This window comes from Rhinatrema bivittatum, chromosome 6 (assembly GCF_901001135.1).
Source record: "Rhinatrema bivittatum chromosome 6, aRhiBiv1.1, whole genome shotgun sequence".
In the NCBI taxonomy this organism is placed as follows: domain Eukaryota; kingdom Metazoa; phylum Chordata; class Amphibia; order Gymnophiona; family Rhinatrematidae; genus Rhinatrema; species Rhinatrema bivittatum.
Genome location: NC_042620.1, coordinates 92,698,304 through 92,716,178, shown reverse-complemented (window position 1 = coordinate 92,716,178; position 17,875 = coordinate 92,698,304). Strand labels below are relative to the sequence as shown.

The window sequence follows — 17,875 nt, the reverse complement described above, 5'->3', positions numbered from 1 at the left end:
CTTAGCAAATCAGCCTTTATAAATTAATAATGTAGCTGATTTATTATTTATTTAGAAGATTTCTTACCTACCTTTTCAAGGTTCAGGGTGGGATACAATAAGAACATCCATAGTAAATCAGACAAGGCTAACAAAATAATACATCCTGATGCACATTATCAAGTAAAAGGAAATCAGCACATTAATAAAGACTTCTTGACCATTTAGCAACTTAACATGGACTTTAAAGTTTTCCGAATTTTAATTTTGTTTCTAATATTGTATAAGTGAAAAATGCCAGATATGTTTATGGAACTAAGACTGAATCCTTTCTAAGGGTGCATGAGAGATCAAGGCTTCAAGCTGCATCTAAAATTTGAAAAACCAGGACCACACCTGAATTAATTCAAAGCCCTCATTTAAAACAACTCTTCAGCTTAGCCGATCGGGAAATCAGCCATTTTAAATCAACTTTTTTTTTTTCCTGGGGTCTGCAGTGCTACTACATTGTACGTCTGCCTTTGGGAGTTAGGTGTTTTCATGTTAAAGGTTTTGTTTTCCTCTCTAATTTCTGGGCTGGCAGGTGGCGGGAGCTGACTGTTCCATCCTCAGGCCCTGCTGATTGCTCTCGGTGTCCTGTGCCCTGGGTGGAGAGAGTGTAGCAGTGAGCGTGCACTAGATCCCGTAGTGTCTCAGTAATCACTTCTGGGCTTCTATCAAAGTACTGATAGAAGCAAAAAAAAAAAAAAAATCTGTCAAAAATATGGCATAAAGCAGTCAACATTTATTACCTCAACCTTTGCTGATGATACCTGTCTTTAGTCATTATAAAAACTTGGTCTTTATAATCATGTGTTCCCTGTTTAACATGAATTTTTTTTTTCCCAGACAATTTATAAAAATGGGATTTGTTGATGAAAAAAGAGTTGCTATCTGGGGCTGGGTGAGTACTAACCTGCTTTTCAACATACTAGCACTTTCTTAGTTCATAGTTTTATGACTATAAAAAAACCAACAGATTGGAAGGGTGTGCTGGCTTATCTCCATATCAATGGGATCCAGCTCTCCCTGAGCCAGGAGACACTCTCTAGCCTAAGGTGACCAGATGAGGGTTATGCTGAGTCAATTCTGGTCTGCTCAGGAAACTGGAAATAGCAGTCCAAAGAGGAATAAAATCAGGACTAACTCTAACTCGTCTCTAACATGGAACCATCTGGTCACCGTACTGTTAAAGTATGGCACTGTCTAAGTCAGATCTGGCTTTTCTTGCAGAAGGAAAAGAGAAGAGAGTCCAGGGAAAGGAGGCTACTGGGCCCAGTTTTATAAACACATTTTAAATATAGAGCTATGGAATTCTACAGAGGGAATTATAGGGGAATGAATACACCCTTGCTTAGCCTTTCTGAAGGGAAAGGCTTATTAAGCTGCTGTCTGAGTGTGTCTATCTGTCTCCTAATAACTTTTTTCTTTGGTGTCCTATCCACACTGGATGTTCAGGACACGTCAGGAGGGGCCGTAGGAATCAGACGCAGTTCACAGATCAGTGAACCGTGGACATGCGCAGCCCACAAAGGAGGCTCCTTCAGTTCTGGGTGGAGCTTCTTCTTGGATTGGTTACATTGACAAGCTGAGTCATTTTAGAGGATATCTTGAAACCAGCCACAGGGCCTGCAAGCTACTTTTCAAAGGGACACTCCCTGCAGTTTCCTTCCAAATTTTAGGCCAGTGTCGGGAAGCAGCCGTGTGCTTTCCACCTGCTTTGAAGCCGGTGCAAAGTGCGTGCGTTAAAGTAAGCCTGGGGATTTCAAAAGGCAATGCCCATGCATACTTTGCTTCCCAACCCTTTTCACACACAGAGAGAAGTTGCCTGTTCTGTGTTTGCCTGCACCGATGGGAGGAGGCAGTTCTCAAACTATCTTTTTTTTTTTGCCGGTAAAAGCCTATTTAGCTGACATAACAAGTTTTGAAAGTTCCCCTCCCTAGACCAACATTCTGTTTGTTTACTTTTATTTCAATCCCCTTTTAAAGATTTCAAGGCAACTAAAACAAAAAAATTGGCTGGGGTGAAATGCTATAATATAGAACTCTGCAGCTGCAGTTTGAAACCTGGCATGTGTGAAGGGAGTTCACTGTCCTTTTCGATAAATCCAGCAGGTTGCTCGAGGACAGTGCCATGTGCAAAGCCTAAAAGAAAATCACAGAGAAAATAACTAATAGTAACCAGGGCAGCCCTAACCAACCCAGTTTTCTTCTTGCCCCTTATCACAATGACACAATACACAATCAATACACAGACATTGCTTAACTGAGTGGAAATATATAAAGCCACAGCTTTATTAATGGCCTGACAAGAGAATATAACCGATGTACTTGAGTTGTCTTATATATATATATAAGACAACTCAAGTACTCAATATAAAATATATATATATATATATATATATATATATATAAGACATATATATATATATATATATATATATATATATATATATATATATATATATATATATATATATATATATATAAGACATATATATATATATAAGACAACTCAAGTACTCAATATAAAATACCAACAAACACTAATGAAACAATATTATAGAACATCCAATAAAAAATGTTTTTATTATTTATACTAAAGAATTATTCTTTTTTTTAAAAAAACTGGTTACTGACCAGTATACATGAAGAAACTGTTCCAATGCAATAAAGACAGAAGTAATCACAACAAAATGTTTCAAAGTTTCATATTTGTCATTTTGAGGTCTGAATTAAAACCCCTAATTCAAGAACACAAACCACTAAGTGGATAAGCTTAGCAGAAGATCAAACAAAGTAAATCTAATGTTGTAAGTTTGACAAACATAAGCAATGCACTAGAAAAAGTGACCCTCTGGTTTAAAAAGCAGTGCTGAGTCACAGCTTCAAATTAGCAATTCTTCAAAGGGAACCCCATATACCTAATGAATTAGGACAAAATGGCAGTCCGGTTTGAAAAGCACTGCTGTCATGAAAATTCAAAGTAACGAATCTTCAACAAAAACCTCGACAAAGGCCTTTATTGTTTCGCCCGAGAAGGCATCAACAGGGGGCAAACTTTCAGTCAGATTATTCTAGGCTGAGTATGAAAAATGCATTCACTTCCACTATTACAGCAGGTATTTGTACAATTTTAGCATGGGTTTACTTAAATCTATATCAGAGCCTTCCTCCCACTGTGAAAACAACGCGGGAACCCAAACCGTCTTAAAAAGAATCAAACCACTTTTCCATTTCCACGATTACAGAACAGTTTTGCAATCAATAATCTTCTCTAAGTTAGATTATTGCAATTCTATTCTATTAGGTCTCCCGTCTTCTCATACTAAACCTCTTCAGATGGTTCAGAACACGGCGGCCAGAATTTTGACAAACACAAGAAGAAGAGACCACATATCTCCGATTCTCAAAGACTTACATTGGCTGCCAGTGCACTATAGAATCTTATATAAATCCATTACTACCATCTACAAAGCATTCCATCAACTCTCTCCGCTTAACCTCCAAATCCCATTTAAAAAACATACCTCCATCAGACCTATCAGAGAGTCCTACAGAGACTCATTACAGGCGCCTCCTGCAAAAACCTTTAACCATAGGACTCTCAGAGACAGGGCTTTCTCTACAGCAGGACCTACCTTGTGGAATTCTATACCACCAGAACTGAGACAGGAACCTTGCCTCCCCACTTTCAGAAAAAGACTTAAAACCTGGCTATTCTTGAAAGCCTTTCCAGACACCAACTGAACCCACTCTCAACTTAAGCAACTAAGAACTCCCGTCAGAGTAATCAACAACCTTTGACAACTCAATAATGTTCTCTCTTTTTTAATGAGGCAGGTTTATTTACCTTGGTTCTATTTACCTTGGTCATTCTTTTGTTATCTCAGTGTTAATCTCTCTTATGCCTTCTCTTCATTCCAAGTTGCATTTTATCCCTGTTTTATTGTAACTGCTACCTTATTCTGCTATCACATGTTAATGTTTTTAAGTTATTAAGTATTTATTCTGTTGTCACACCTTGTTATTTGTAAACCGGCATGATGCGACTCCCATCGCGAATGCAGGTATATAAGAAATTTAAATAAATAAATAAATAAATAAATAAAAACCGAGGTTTTTATTGGATGTTCTATAATATTGTTTCATTAGTGTTCGTTTGTTGGTATTTGATATTTGTTTATTTATTTTATTTTATTTATTTTTAATTTTTATATACCGAAGTTCTAGTAGGGACTACAAATCACTCCGGTTTACATAAAACGAAGAACTGCTCAACAGATAGCGGAGCTTTACATGGAACCGTATAACATATGGAACAGTATAACTGGTTGACAATTTAACATAGTGCTAAATAAAGTGATAATATTTTAACTGGTAATAAATAAAGAAATATAATATTTTATATAAGAAGTATGTATTTAACACTTTATTAATTATTTTTATTATATTTTATTATTTATTATTTATATTTTATTATTTATTATTATTTATTATATAAGAAGTATGTATTTAACACTTTATTAATTATTTTTTGCAATTATTTTTGTTTACTATATATATATATATATATATATTGATAGATAGATAAACACACATACCAGTCCCCCCTTTAGTAAAAGAGGAAAAGGGGAAGAGCCTAGCTAGAATGAAAAGAAGGATAATTGCCTCTAGAACCATTAGACTACCTTATGCAAGCAAGGCCACAGTCCTTTTCAGAATCAGGTCTTGGCTGGGTGCTAGTGGGATCCTCACCCCTCTAGGCCCTATCATGACCACACCAGTAATCTCTGGTCTGTCACCACACCAGGGGCCAAGCTGGTCCAGATGGAAAAGAGACACCAGTTGTGCCATAGAATATTTATATTAGATTATGATGAATGTTTTAGATTTTTTATTTGATGCTAACTGGTTTAATGTTAGTTATTGAATGGTATTGATTTCATTATAAACTATCAATTTTTTATTAGACTGTTTACTGAAGAATGTTATATTTTATGTATTTTTTTTGTTTTCTGTGAATGTTGGTATGTTAATCCTATTGTATATTTTTATGTTGATTGTCAACAGCTTTGATTTTCAATGGAAAGATGGTATCGAATGACCAATAAATTAAACTAAACTCTTTAAAGACCCTCAACATCTCATGATCATATCTGGGATCATCGGTCTACCACCACATTGGGGCAATGCCAGCCCAAAGAGCAGCCAGACCCTAATTATACTAGTCTCAGTCAATGTCCTAAGAATGTCAGGGCCTTCCGCCTCCTTTAGGAGTGATTCATGCCTTCCCCCTCATCTAAACTCAAACCCCAGGATTAAGTATTCCTGCCCCACAAGCTATGACAAGAAATATAATACAAGGCAAATACATTGATGTCATGCAAACATACTGTTTTCCAATCAAGTAATCCGTTACAAAGGATAAACCATTGCAATAATATACCAAATACAACTGAAAATCTACTATGCTCATAAGCAACATGTGCAAAATGTATGATCCAATGATATAGGTAAGAGAGGGGTGAATTGGCAACTTATTAGTGGTGGCAGGATTAGGAGGCAGAAGAAAGAGGCTGGAGCATTTTATAGCCCTCCTGTACGTTCTCTTGCTGTTCCTTCCCCTCCCCTTCCCCCATTACACATCCCTGTGGCCCAGATCCAACTCCCATTTAAGCCAGGTGGGCTTGCTTCAGGGGATGCATACAAAGAAGTGCCCACTGGAACCCGGTTGTGGTTTTCCTGGCTATATGGTGGTTCATATGGCTGTTCCAGCCCCTGGACGCCATGCTGCCAGCCTTTACATCTTATGCTTCCTCCTACCACCTTGGCATTTGATGAGTGGTGGGGTGAATCATTTTAAAATAGTGCTACATTATAATACAGCAAAAATAACACCCAAATGCTATTGAGGGATCCACAATATACTCAAAATATACTCCATTATATCACCTCACTTGTTAATCTTCATACATATTATAATTAACCAATAATAAAATCAATACTGTTTAAGCTAACTGCAGCGCTTTAACTTAAGCTTGTATAGTAGTTTTCCATCAAAAGCTTGGAGATAACGGTTTTTTAAAATAAGCAAGTTGGATATAGAATGTGCACATGGACATTTTTTGATATTCTTATAGTTTTTTGCATGCTTAAAACATAAACATAAAGTGGTTGGTGGTGGATCGTTAATGATTTAAAAATGTAATTTCCATTGCCAGTGGAGTGGCATTGGGAACGCAATCAGATATGAAACGTTCCACTCTATCCTCAAAAATCTTTTTGGTTAAATAGAGTTAACTAAATTGAATGAGTATTGATTTTATTATTGGTTAATTATAATATGTATGGAGATTAACAAGTGAGCTGACATAATTGAGTACATTATAATACAGGACATCCTTGGGTGGCATTTTAATAAAGTCGTCATTTTAACTTTGCTTGATAAATCTGCCTATTTAATCCAGAAAGTCAACAAGGCATTAGTTTGTAGCTAGCAAGCTACAGGTTGCCATATGAAGTTTGTCATAATTACTGAAGCTGTTTTATTGCTTCTTTTTCAAATGATGTCATTGCATTACTTTCCTTCAGTCTTACGGTGGATATGTAACTTCAATGGTGCTTGGAAGCGACAGTGGAGTGTTCAAGTGCGGAATCGCTGTAGCCCCTGTTTCACGTTGGCAGTATTATGGTTCGTAATTGTTTTATCATTTTGTATATATGAAAAGGCTGAGTGATCGTGTACTCCTACATAAATCTCTTCTATGCAATCCCCAGGTAATAAATGAGGGTGCTGCTCAACAAGAATAGCAAGTGGATTTCCACAGATTGTATATTTATTAATTTTTCTTTTTCTTCAAGCTCCTTCATCAGTCTATATAATTTTTTTAAAATAAAAGATGTTTTATAATAAGATCATTCTTACTATCAGCTTTCAGATATAGGAGAAGGTATATACCAGAGCTTGCCAAACCTGTCCTGAGGACCCCACAGCCAGTCGGATTTTCAGGATGTCCACAATGAGCTCAATGTACATACCATGGAGACTCAGTATATGTAAATGTATCTCATGCATATTCATTGTGGATATCCTGGAAACCCGACTGACTGTGGGGTCCTCAGGACAGGTTTGGGAAGCCCTGGTATATACTATATATTGTCTTGATCTTGATTCCTTTCCCAACAACTCTGAGGTTCTGTATCCTAGTCATCAGATCAGTTCTTGGAATAACTTCCTATGCAATGCTATTGATATAGTAGCTACCATAACTCAGCCCACAATTTGCCATCATTTCTCCCATCCCTGCTATCATCCTGCTCTAAAAAAGACAAGTTTGCCACGTTGAGCCCATCTGACATAAACAAAAATCAATTGAGAACAAGAATAAATGGCTCACAGGTAATAAGCACTGTCAATCTGAGTTACTTTCTTCAAAGAAAAAAACATATAGTCACTTCATCCTCCATTCCCTCACGTACGAACTTAGGGGGCCATTGACTAAGCATTTTTTCCCATGAAAACAGATTGGGAGAAAAGCCTTAGTAAATCAGTCCCTTAGATTGTGAACCCTCTGGGGACGGGGAAATACCTACAGTACCTGAATGTAATCCACTTTGAAGTGCCCGAAAAGTGCCATATAAATAAATAAATAAATAAATAAATAAATAAATAAATAAATAAATATAAAATAATTAATATTTCCATAAGATAAAGTCAACATTGTCCTAGACCAGTGATGGCAAACAATGCATATGCATGAGAAAGATTTGCATGCACTGCCTCCATTGTATGCAAATATATCTCATGCATTTCATACCCTGAAAACCTGCCCTGTTTGTGGCACTAGAGGACTGAAGTTCGCCATCACTGCCCTAGACAATTGTTCAAAATGATTGTTCAATTCATAAATCAACCTGCTCCACTACCACCTGAGGGTTCCCACTGATCTGCTAATGTTTTTACCTATTTTTGTCCTGAACAAAATTGGTGTAATTTGTAATGATTTTACTATCAATACTGAACCTGTTTTTTTCTCACTATCTATATCAGATTCCTCCTTAAGTAGTAATCTTTCTTCCTTTAATTTGACCTCAGCTGTCGGCATACATCTTTTAGTGAAATCTATTCATCTTACTTCATCTCAATTAGATCCTATGCCATCGTGGCTTTTGAGAAATCCCTCTCTGGGTTGAACACCTCTCTGAATTCTGTTCTTTCTCCCAAGCAACTTAAAACTGATATGGTTCACATGCTTTTCAAAAAGGAGTCTCTAAACCCTGCCATCCTGGCAAATTGCAGTCAGATCTCACTGTTCTTTCAAAAGTTATAGAGAGGGTAGTTACCAACCAGCTCAGTGACTATGTCAGCAAGCCTAATATACTACACCTGTCTCAGTCAGACCTTTGCAAGGGTCATAGTACCAAATCTGCTTCACTTGCCCTAACCAATGATGTTAGGCTTCAGGGTGATAGAGGAAAGGATGCCCTCATTGCCCTTCTAGACATGAGCATAGCATTTGACCCTATCAACCATAACTTGCTCCTCAAAATGCCTGGAGGAGACTGGGCTTGTTGACAGGGCTCTGATCTGGTTTAACTCCTATTTATCTGAACATACATTCCAGGTTGAGTGGGAAGATCAACTTTCAGAACCCATGTCTCATCCTTTTGGTGTATCTATCCTAAGCCCCGCTTCTCTCACTAGCAACACTAATCCAGAACTGTGGGTTTAGACCTTCACTCTATGCTGATGTCATTCAGATTACAGCTTTCTTCAATACTAGATCAGGTTTCACATTCACTGACCTGAACAATTGTCTAAACCAGTTTGCCCGTTGGCTATTTGAACATAAACTGAAAGTTAACCCAGCTAAACCTGAAGCCTTATGGATCTCCCATGGAATTACAACTTTGATGCTAGCTCCTGTAATGTGTGGCACCCCAATCCTGCTTCAGGGTGTTGTTAATGCTCTGGAGGTTTTACTCCAAACTCTTTATAGTTCATTGTTTCTAACATAGTTTAAAAAAAATCATTCTTTTCATCAGGTATATGCATCATCCTTGTCCATTGTTGAACCTTCATGATTTGAAATTATTAATATATGCCTTTGTTATTTCAAGAATTGATTACTGTAATTCTCTTCTTCTTGGTTTACCTAATTCACAACAGAACACAGCTGCTAAGATTATTTACCGGTGGAGGAATTCCCCCTATTCTGCAGATGTTACATTGGCTGCTTGTTACTTATTGCATTAGGGTTCAAAATTCTGTTTACGTTTTGGCGCTCTTCATTCTGGGATTCCATTATACCTTTCCAAGCTTTTGATTCCCTCCTCTCCGACTCGTACTTTAAGCTCTTCTCAAAAGGGTTATCTTTCTTTACCTTCCACCTCCCTCAGTTAATACATTTGAGGCTGCCTGAGAATCTTCATTCAGTTAGCAGGCCCCAGTTCTTTGGAATGCTCTCCCCTGGATACCCCTGCTGAACTAAATTGTTAGAAATTTAGGAAGGCAGTAAAAACGTGGCTTTTTCAGTCAAGCTTTTAACTGTAAAGTTCATCACCTCATAGGGCAGATTTATGCCATCCTTGTTAGCCAGATATTTATATCCTTATTGCTGTACCCCAGATTTATGTTCTAATGGTTTGTTGGCTTTGTGTATGACTACAATTTGTTGGTTCATTTTATTTAATAATGCCTGTGTATTATTGTAAAACCACTTGGAAAAAATGTTTTACAGGTGGATTATTAAATTTTAATAAATGCTAATAATAAAGTACTAAAGTCTATTCTGATGGATCTGAGTTGAAGGAAGAGTTGAATTTCAGTATTATTATTCTGTTCAAGCATTTCCAACAAGAGCTGACAAGTGTCAACTGGTTTGCAGTTCTAGACTTTATAGCTTCAACTGGCTATTATCTCTTTAAGACTAGAGATTAATTTACAGTACATGAGTTAAATTTATTAACCCAACACTTAGCATAGCCAGATATCTCTATTTCGTATTCTGTGGATTTACCAAACATTTTCCCTTCGGGGAAGATGCAGATCTGCTAATGAAATAGGAGAAAATCTTTGGTGCATTAAGCCTACAGCATTTCAATAGGCCTTTAGCCTCCAACACATAAGGTCAATGCTGGATGATGTCATGTTGCTGGCTGAGGTTGCCTCTGTATCATTTAACAGGATAACTCAGAACCCTAGGGCCTAGCGCAAAGTCCGGCTGGTGCCATTTTGGAAAATGGTGTCGACTGGCCCAGAGCCTAAGGGCTCTCCAGGCTACCACTGGACCACCAGAGTTTCTTCTTTTAGGTAAAGGAGGGGGGTGGGATCCAAGATGCAACGGCAGCCACTAGATTACCAGGGGGTGGGAGTCCACTAGACTACCAGGGAATCTTATGTTTAAGAGGGAGTCTGGAAGACTGCTATTGGGGGGATGGGAGGTGTATGGATTGGGGACGTATTCGGAGCACAGAGGTTGACTTTGGTTGAAAGGGAAGGGGTTTGCAAAGGGGTGTTGCCAACCTATACTGTTCTATTTTTTTTTAATTTTTCTTTTCAGCTGCCTTTACAGGCGGGGGGAGGCGGGGGCATACCCATACCCCCAGGGGGATTTGGGCACATTGGCAAGGGGGCTTTACTGGCCATATGACCCTTTAATTTGATGCACAGGAGCATTGGGATGCATGTTAACGTCCTGATGTCTCCATGAAAAAAATTACAGATGAGTTGCAGCTATTATAACGTGGCTTGCGATATTTGTGGCAAGCTTCATTATTGAATTTACATCAAATTACCTATGAATCAGCTGCTTTGCTTGCTTTTCAAAATTTCATGTATTCAGATGCATGCCACCATTTCCAATTAATGCACAATAAACAGCATTTTTTGCACATTGATCACTTATCACAGCTTAGTAAATATACTATCTAATATGAAATAGCGTCCCACTCTTTTTATATTCACTAGAGATTTGCAAACTTCTTTAGAACAGGTTTGTTGAAAATTTGAATGTTTGTCAAATTAGCTCAACAAATCTTTTTAAAAAGATAAATCCAGTTTGTATTTTAGAAAAAAATCAGTAGTGGATATTATTCGAGGTATGTATGGTGTTTTGTTTAGTTTGTGGATGGGAGAGTTAATGTTTGGGGGGAGAGTTTGTTTTGGTTTTAGTGCACGCTCTTGTACAAAGAACACAAAACCCACATCACCAGATTTTTAAAAATGCCCCACCCCCAGCCCCTGCTCCACACCCGGTCCTTTCTCAACTTTATGCATAGCCCAGGGACCATAGAGTTGCAGGAGCAATCCAGTTACACCAACTCATCTGGTATTGTATTTCAAAATAGCATCAGCTGAACCAAGGCCAATGCCATTTTGAAATTCAAACATACTCCAAAATGGCACTCGCCTTGGGTCAGCTGGCGCCATTTTGAAATATGACACCAGTGGGGCAGGAGTGCCTAGGGATCACTGCCTCTCTGGGTAGGGGTCTGGGGGAGATGAGAGAAAGACGGGATGGGGGCCTTTTTTTAAATTGAGGCAGCACATTTGGTCAACAGAGAAGGGCCCACCTTAGAAATGAAATAAAAAACAAACAAAAAATATAGCTCATTTTTCCTTTATTTTGTTTCTAAAAAAATAACAAACAAAAAAATCCCTAGATATTGCCAGCTCAGTGGATTCACTTCAGATTTTCCAAAGATCCAAAGAAGATTCTTTGGATCTGCCTTGGACTTTTTAGATTTTCCCCAAGATATTCTGATGGATTTACCCAATGGATCTGAAGGAAACTGGAAATTTCTATCAAACTTGAACCAGACTGAAATCCACCGGATTCAAGTTTCACTATGAACTGTTTGTACAATTCCACCTGCCAATGTAAAGATCTCGGAGTGGTATCTGGACAGACCTTAAAATGGTAGTACATTGAAAGTAGTATCCCAGAGCAGCTGAAGGAGCATCCACTACCTGGAAACCCCCATTTTGCAGAAAACTCTTTCTGTTCCTCTCTTTCCCCGTTTTTTGTCAGAGTTGCTATCATTTGATTCAGTGATAAAATAGTGTTATTTACAATATGTAAATAACACTTTCCCGGAAGTATAACAGGCAGATTCCCATTTTTTAATCCATCAATTTCTTTCTTTTACTTCAGCCAATTATGATTACCTGAAATTAATTATCCAAAAAATTACAGATATCCTAATGATTAGTTAAAAAGAAAGAGAGAAAAGGATGCATGATACAAATATTAGAAAAATGAATGGGGCTTTACTTTGATTCAACCTTGCAGGTATTCCTGGCAATTGTAATTTTCAGTTTTGTCTGCAGCATTCATTAAGGAGATCAGTGAATCACCCTTTCTGATATCTCTTGCTCTTTTGACACCTTGCAGCAAATAAGACTCCTGAATGCCAAGATAGGCCCAACCCTGGTAAAATGTATCTTTACATCAACTGAAAGCATCCTATTAAGTGCATCATATATTTTTTTAACAGATTCAATATACACAGAACGTTATATGAATCTCCCAACACCAGAGGATAATCTTGAACGATATGAGGTAAAGTAATATTTATGTAGTACAATTTGATGACCTGCTTCTCCTTCTGGCTTCCGGTTTTGTGTTGGAAGGTAGATATATACACTTCTTTTATTGGTAGTGGTTTTTTGGCTTCTTGTGGTGATTGTAGTTGACATCCAATGTATATACACCACATTCCCAACCTCAGTGAGGTCATCCAAAGCGGTACACAAAATAATATGCGTATAGGTTTTGTGATGAAACATTTCCATTGGTACATAATGTAGTACAGAACACATACAATGGAAGACAAAGACAAATGAATCTGTCACATCTCACCTGTTGTGCTTGGTATTGGGTAATACCAGCATTCACATCATCCTGCCTTCTCCCCATCCTCATTGCAAACAAATACAGTCCAGTAAAGCTTAGAAGTGTCTTCATATATGTTTTATAAAAGCTATAATTGGAGGGTGGATCTGATTCTTGTGTGGATGAAAAGCACACTTTCAATCCAAACCATTATCTGCATTTGTTGGTAGATATTCCAACTTAAACATGTAACACTGTACCTTAGGTGTAGAGATAAGGGTTAACAAACAAGTTGTAGGTAAAGCCTTTTTTATTGAACTAATTCAAAGGTTCCCCCCAAAGTTGGTCTTCAAGACCACAACATAGTCAGGTGTTCGGGATTTCCATAAAGAATATGCATGAGATCTGTTTGCATATTCATTGTAGAAATCCTGACAGGGTTGCAGCCATTGGGAGCCATGAATTAACTCAATGCATCTGTGAATAGCGTTTAAGAGCCATGCACCCTTTATCAGGTATTCTGGAAATTTATCAGGGCTTTGTTAGTAAACTGGTCTAATTTCAAAAGTATAGCATAATTGCTCTTTTGTTATGTTTTTTAAACTATGCCATTTGTATGCCCCTTGACATTGGCTAATATCTTGTACAACCCTGGATATATTACTACATTCTTAATACCTATGTGATGTGCTATTGCATTTCAGTGATTAAATTTCTCAGTGGTGGTACCTGTAGGTCTGATTCAAATTCCAGAATATGATCACATATGGTCTGAGGGCTTTGGCCACTAGAAATTCCTGAATTGGTTAATCAGATTGGCCAAGCCTTTTTTTTCCTGGCAAAGCCCAATAATGTGATCACAACTTGTCTTCAATTCCTGTAATCTTTACCTGCAATACAACCTTAATGCAATACACATGATTAATGTCCCAGGAAATATCAGTTTAATTGATGTTCTGCTGAATCCATTTTGGGATATAACATTCTGTAGTGCAGTGATCTAGTAGCCAAGCAGATCCTGGAGAAAACAAGTTGTGATATATTTTATTGGATCAACCTATGACACATTAGAAGACAATGAGTTTCAAGACCTCATTGGTCACATCTTCAAACAGTAGATGTCTGAAATGATGACTCACATATACTCAGAAGATCATCATCTTTAGCTTGTTGGTTCAAAAAAAAGCATCAATGTGTAAAAAAAAAATAAAAAATACAGAGGTATGGCATTGGGATTGTAAAGCGAATGGCCATCAAACTTCTCAGAATGATACTGAGAGACAGAATGCCAGGATTATTTTCCAGCTACTTTAGTATTAACTTTCAACTAGGGATCAATTTATTAAATTGTGTTAAAAATTGGGCATTAATGTCAGATTTTAATCATTTGCCATGATTTTAACACCTGATTTAGTGAAGGGCAATAAACTTTTAATGAATCTGGCATTAGAATCAAAATTTAATGTGAAAGCTCTGTAATTTACAGCTGGCAGTGATGTATTGGCATTACTGCTGCTAACAAAACACATCAGCATAACCAGAGACAGTATCACGAGCTCTGATGGGGACTTTGATCTTATGTTTTCCCTCTCCCCCCCCCAGAAGCACAACTACGTAAGATCCTTCTGAGCCAAGGATCCCACTCTCCACCCTTGAGTGCTGAAGCAGGCCCTGTGAGGCTGATCATGCCCCCACCTGAGTGGAGAACCTTCCCTCCTTAACCCTTGCTTCCCTGAATCAATAAGAAGGCTCCTTGGGCCTCAACACTCCATTACTTTTGCTCCTCACATCCAGCAACCAATGTGGGCCTAAGGCCCCCCCCCCCCCCTTCACAGCTCCCACCACCCTGAAATGGAGAGCAAAGTGTTCTGGAATCCTGATTCCCCCCCCTCCCCTGCCACTGGCTACTCTTATGAAGCTCCTCTACACATGGAGGGAGCATGCTTTCCTCATTTTAAAATGGTTCCCAATGGCCTCTCGCACTCCTATGCCCTGCAGCATATACAAATCAAAGGCGCATGTGAGTTCATCAATTGTCATTTTCAAATTTGCAAGCAGCAGGAGAAAAGGGAAGAGTGTTCTCTCCTGCTCCCAACTTAGATAAAGAAGACTTCCAAAGGGATAGGCATGGGTAGAGTTTGAAGGAGTAGAGGGAAGAGGGTTCTGAGGGATGGATCAGGTCACCAGAGCCCCTTGATCTGGATGAATTTTGGCACATATTGATTGCAAATGTCAGGATGGGATTAAGGCTCAGGGAACCTCCTTAATGAATTTGGGGAAGGGGCTAAAGAACAGAGAGAACCAAAAAGAGACTCCCAGGCCTGGGCCTGATTCTGGGCCTAGGCCCCGGCATCAGGACCCGGCTTCCAGGTCAGGTCTTGGCATCGGGCCTGGCTCCAGAGATAGGCCTCTGTGTCAAGACCCAGCCTCACTGTCAGGTCATATCACGACGTCAGGCCTGGGTCCAGGCTGAGGCCCTGGCATTGGGATCCAGCCTCCAGGCTGAAGCCTCAGTCTTGAGAAGGCTGAAGTCGCAGTGACCTTCTGCTCCCTCAGCCTACGCAAGGCTGAGGCTTCAGCCTGGGCCTAGCCTGAAGCTGGCGGATCCCCACTGGACCAGGTAAGTGGGGGCCGGGGGGAATCCTGGGCCTGGATTTTTTCAGGCAGTCAGGCAGGCGGGCAGCCCCAGGAGACCTCATTTTCATTTTTTGTCCATTTTTAGAAGTTTTATAAATTGTTTGATTCATTTTTTTCTCACTAATGAAAACGAATCAAACAATCCACGAACCAAAATTTGTGGGGGAAAAAAACCTCCCGAAAATGAACCAAAAACACATTTTTTTTCTCCTGTACATCCCTATTCAGCACTACAGGGGAAGGGGATAGGATACTTTGTGCATCAGGAGTGGTGGGAAGATTGGAAGCCTAAAGAGAGTTTGCATTAGTCATCAGCAGTTAGCGCAAAATGCTACCTGTACCTCTTGAGATGTAGTTAAATTTTTACATTCCTGGGTGAGTTAACACAAATCATGTGTGTTAACTTGATTTGCAGTAATCTGTTTGAAAATTAATGAACTGCTTTGCATGAGTTTGCATAAGACACATCTCATTAATAATTTTGGTGTATTATGACAATTTTTTTATTGGCTTAGCAGTAATGCAGTTAAGGCAGCAGTTTTAACACAAGGTAAGACTCTTTAGTAAGTAGACCCCTTAGATGCTGTATCTACAAATTTGGGATAATAGTAAAGCTTAAAAAAATGACATATGGTCTGACTCAGCTTGATCTATAGATCTCCTGGCCTATCTACAGCATTTGCTGTACATGAGTTTATTCTTTAATGAAAAATATTTGATAGACAGAGTTTACATTTTTGTACATATTGCATGTTGCATGAATCGGTCATGGTAGTGACGTCTGAATCTCAAAACAAATCATAAATATTGCATAGTCCACACTTGTTCTGTGGTGCCGTGAGCCTTCCTTTTGGCTCCTTAAGGAAGGTGATTTACATTTTTAATCCCTCACCCTTCTTCCTTCTAGCTCAGGACCGCAGAGACATGCACCATGGTTCCTGTCAGAACCTTACAAATGGCAGCTGTCACTGTTGAGCAATGCCAGGGATGCCTCTATCCTGAACCTCGTGTATGGAACACTGTGTAAATGGAGAGTAGGGTTAATATTTACTGAAAATTAATATCTTTTAAAATGAGCTAGCCTCTGTAATTATATGAGTTGCTTTTTTTTTTTTTTTTGGTTTTAGGAGAGATGAGAGATGTTCAATAATGTGCAAGAGGAAATGAGGCTAAATTAATCAAATAAGACTGCTTGCTTTCACAGAAGGAGACAGACTGCACATCCAAATGTTTGGGGGTTTGTAGACCCGCTCCCTAATTTGATGCATTGTACTTGACAAACTCAATGAAATGGAGAGAGAAAAATCAGTATCTGACAGACGATCTATTGAATTTTCACTTCTTAATTACAGAGTTCAACTGTCATGGCCAGAGCTAAAAATTTCCAGAAAGTTCAATACCTCCTCATTCATGGAACAGCAGATGGTAAGCTTCAGCTAATTAGACTTTAGTATCACAGGCAGGTTTTCACTGTCACTGCTGACAAAACAAAAGTGTGACTGCCAAATGCTGCTGCCTTTGAGAATTTTTTTTCAACTAAAGCTTGCTCTTCTATGCTGTGAAAAATGTGTCTTATTTTAAATTAGTTAGAGGGCCCATTGTTATCATTCATTTCATAATTTTTCAGCTCTCATCGGAGTATTTCAGCAGCATGAAGTAAAATCTGGTACATGGTTTTCCAGAATATAACATCAGTTAATGAGCCAATGTAGTGACTGCTGTAAATCCATGGAAAGGGTCATTCTCAGAAAACTCATGTAGTTGCAGAGTATGTGGGCACATTTACCGCATGTACAAGGTGGCTAATTTGTTGTGGATTTTGTTTTTTTTTACCGAAAACACTTCTCTTTGAAAATTAGCTAGCGGAAAGTGCACGTGCTAAAAACACAGACTTCCTACTTGCTATTTATGCAGGGTGGGCGAGGAGATCAACAGTGTTGGTTACTGCGGATTATAAATGTAACAAATAAATAAATTAGTGCAGGGGTTACCAACTCCCATCCTCCAGAGTTTGAGACAGGCCTGGTTTTCAGGATATCCACGATGAATATGCATGAAATATATTTGCATACACTGGAGGTAGGGTATGCAAATGTGTCTCATGCATATTCATTGTGGATATTCTGAAACCAGGCCTGTTTCTGGCTTTTGAGGGCTGGAGTTGGCCACCCCTGAAATAATTCATTTACATATGAAAGTGCCATGTACACATGCAGTTTTACTCCTCCAACCTAACACCCGACAATTCATCCTGCTAAAGGCCTTTAAAAATTGCCCTCAGAATCCAGCAATGATCTTCTCTGGTTTAAGAGACCATTGTGTATGAATAGGGATCTTCATTTTCATTTTTAGTTTTTCATGTATTTTTTCCAGGAATTTAT

General features: G+C 38.5%; 1 protein-coding gene across 4 annotated transcripts in view; it reads left to right on the top strand.

The window, feature by feature from the left end:
* DPP4 (dipeptidyl peptidase 4) overlaps window positions 1–17,875 on the top strand; it is a 275,080-nt gene that overhangs the window by 245,514 nt on the left and 11,691 nt on the right. For all 4 annotated transcript variants that reach the window (XM_029605604.1, XM_029605606.1, XM_029605607.1 and 1 more), the window contains 4 exons: window positions 868–922; window positions 6,613–6,712; window positions 12,520–12,584; window positions 16,847–16,919. In XM_029605604.1, coding sequence (XP_029461464.1) covers window positions 868–922; window positions 6,613–6,712; window positions 12,520–12,584; window positions 16,847–16,919 — 293 coding nt within the window. The remainder of the gene's footprint in view (window positions 1–867; window positions 923–6,612; window positions 6,713–12,519; window positions 12,585–16,846; window positions 16,920–17,875) is intronic.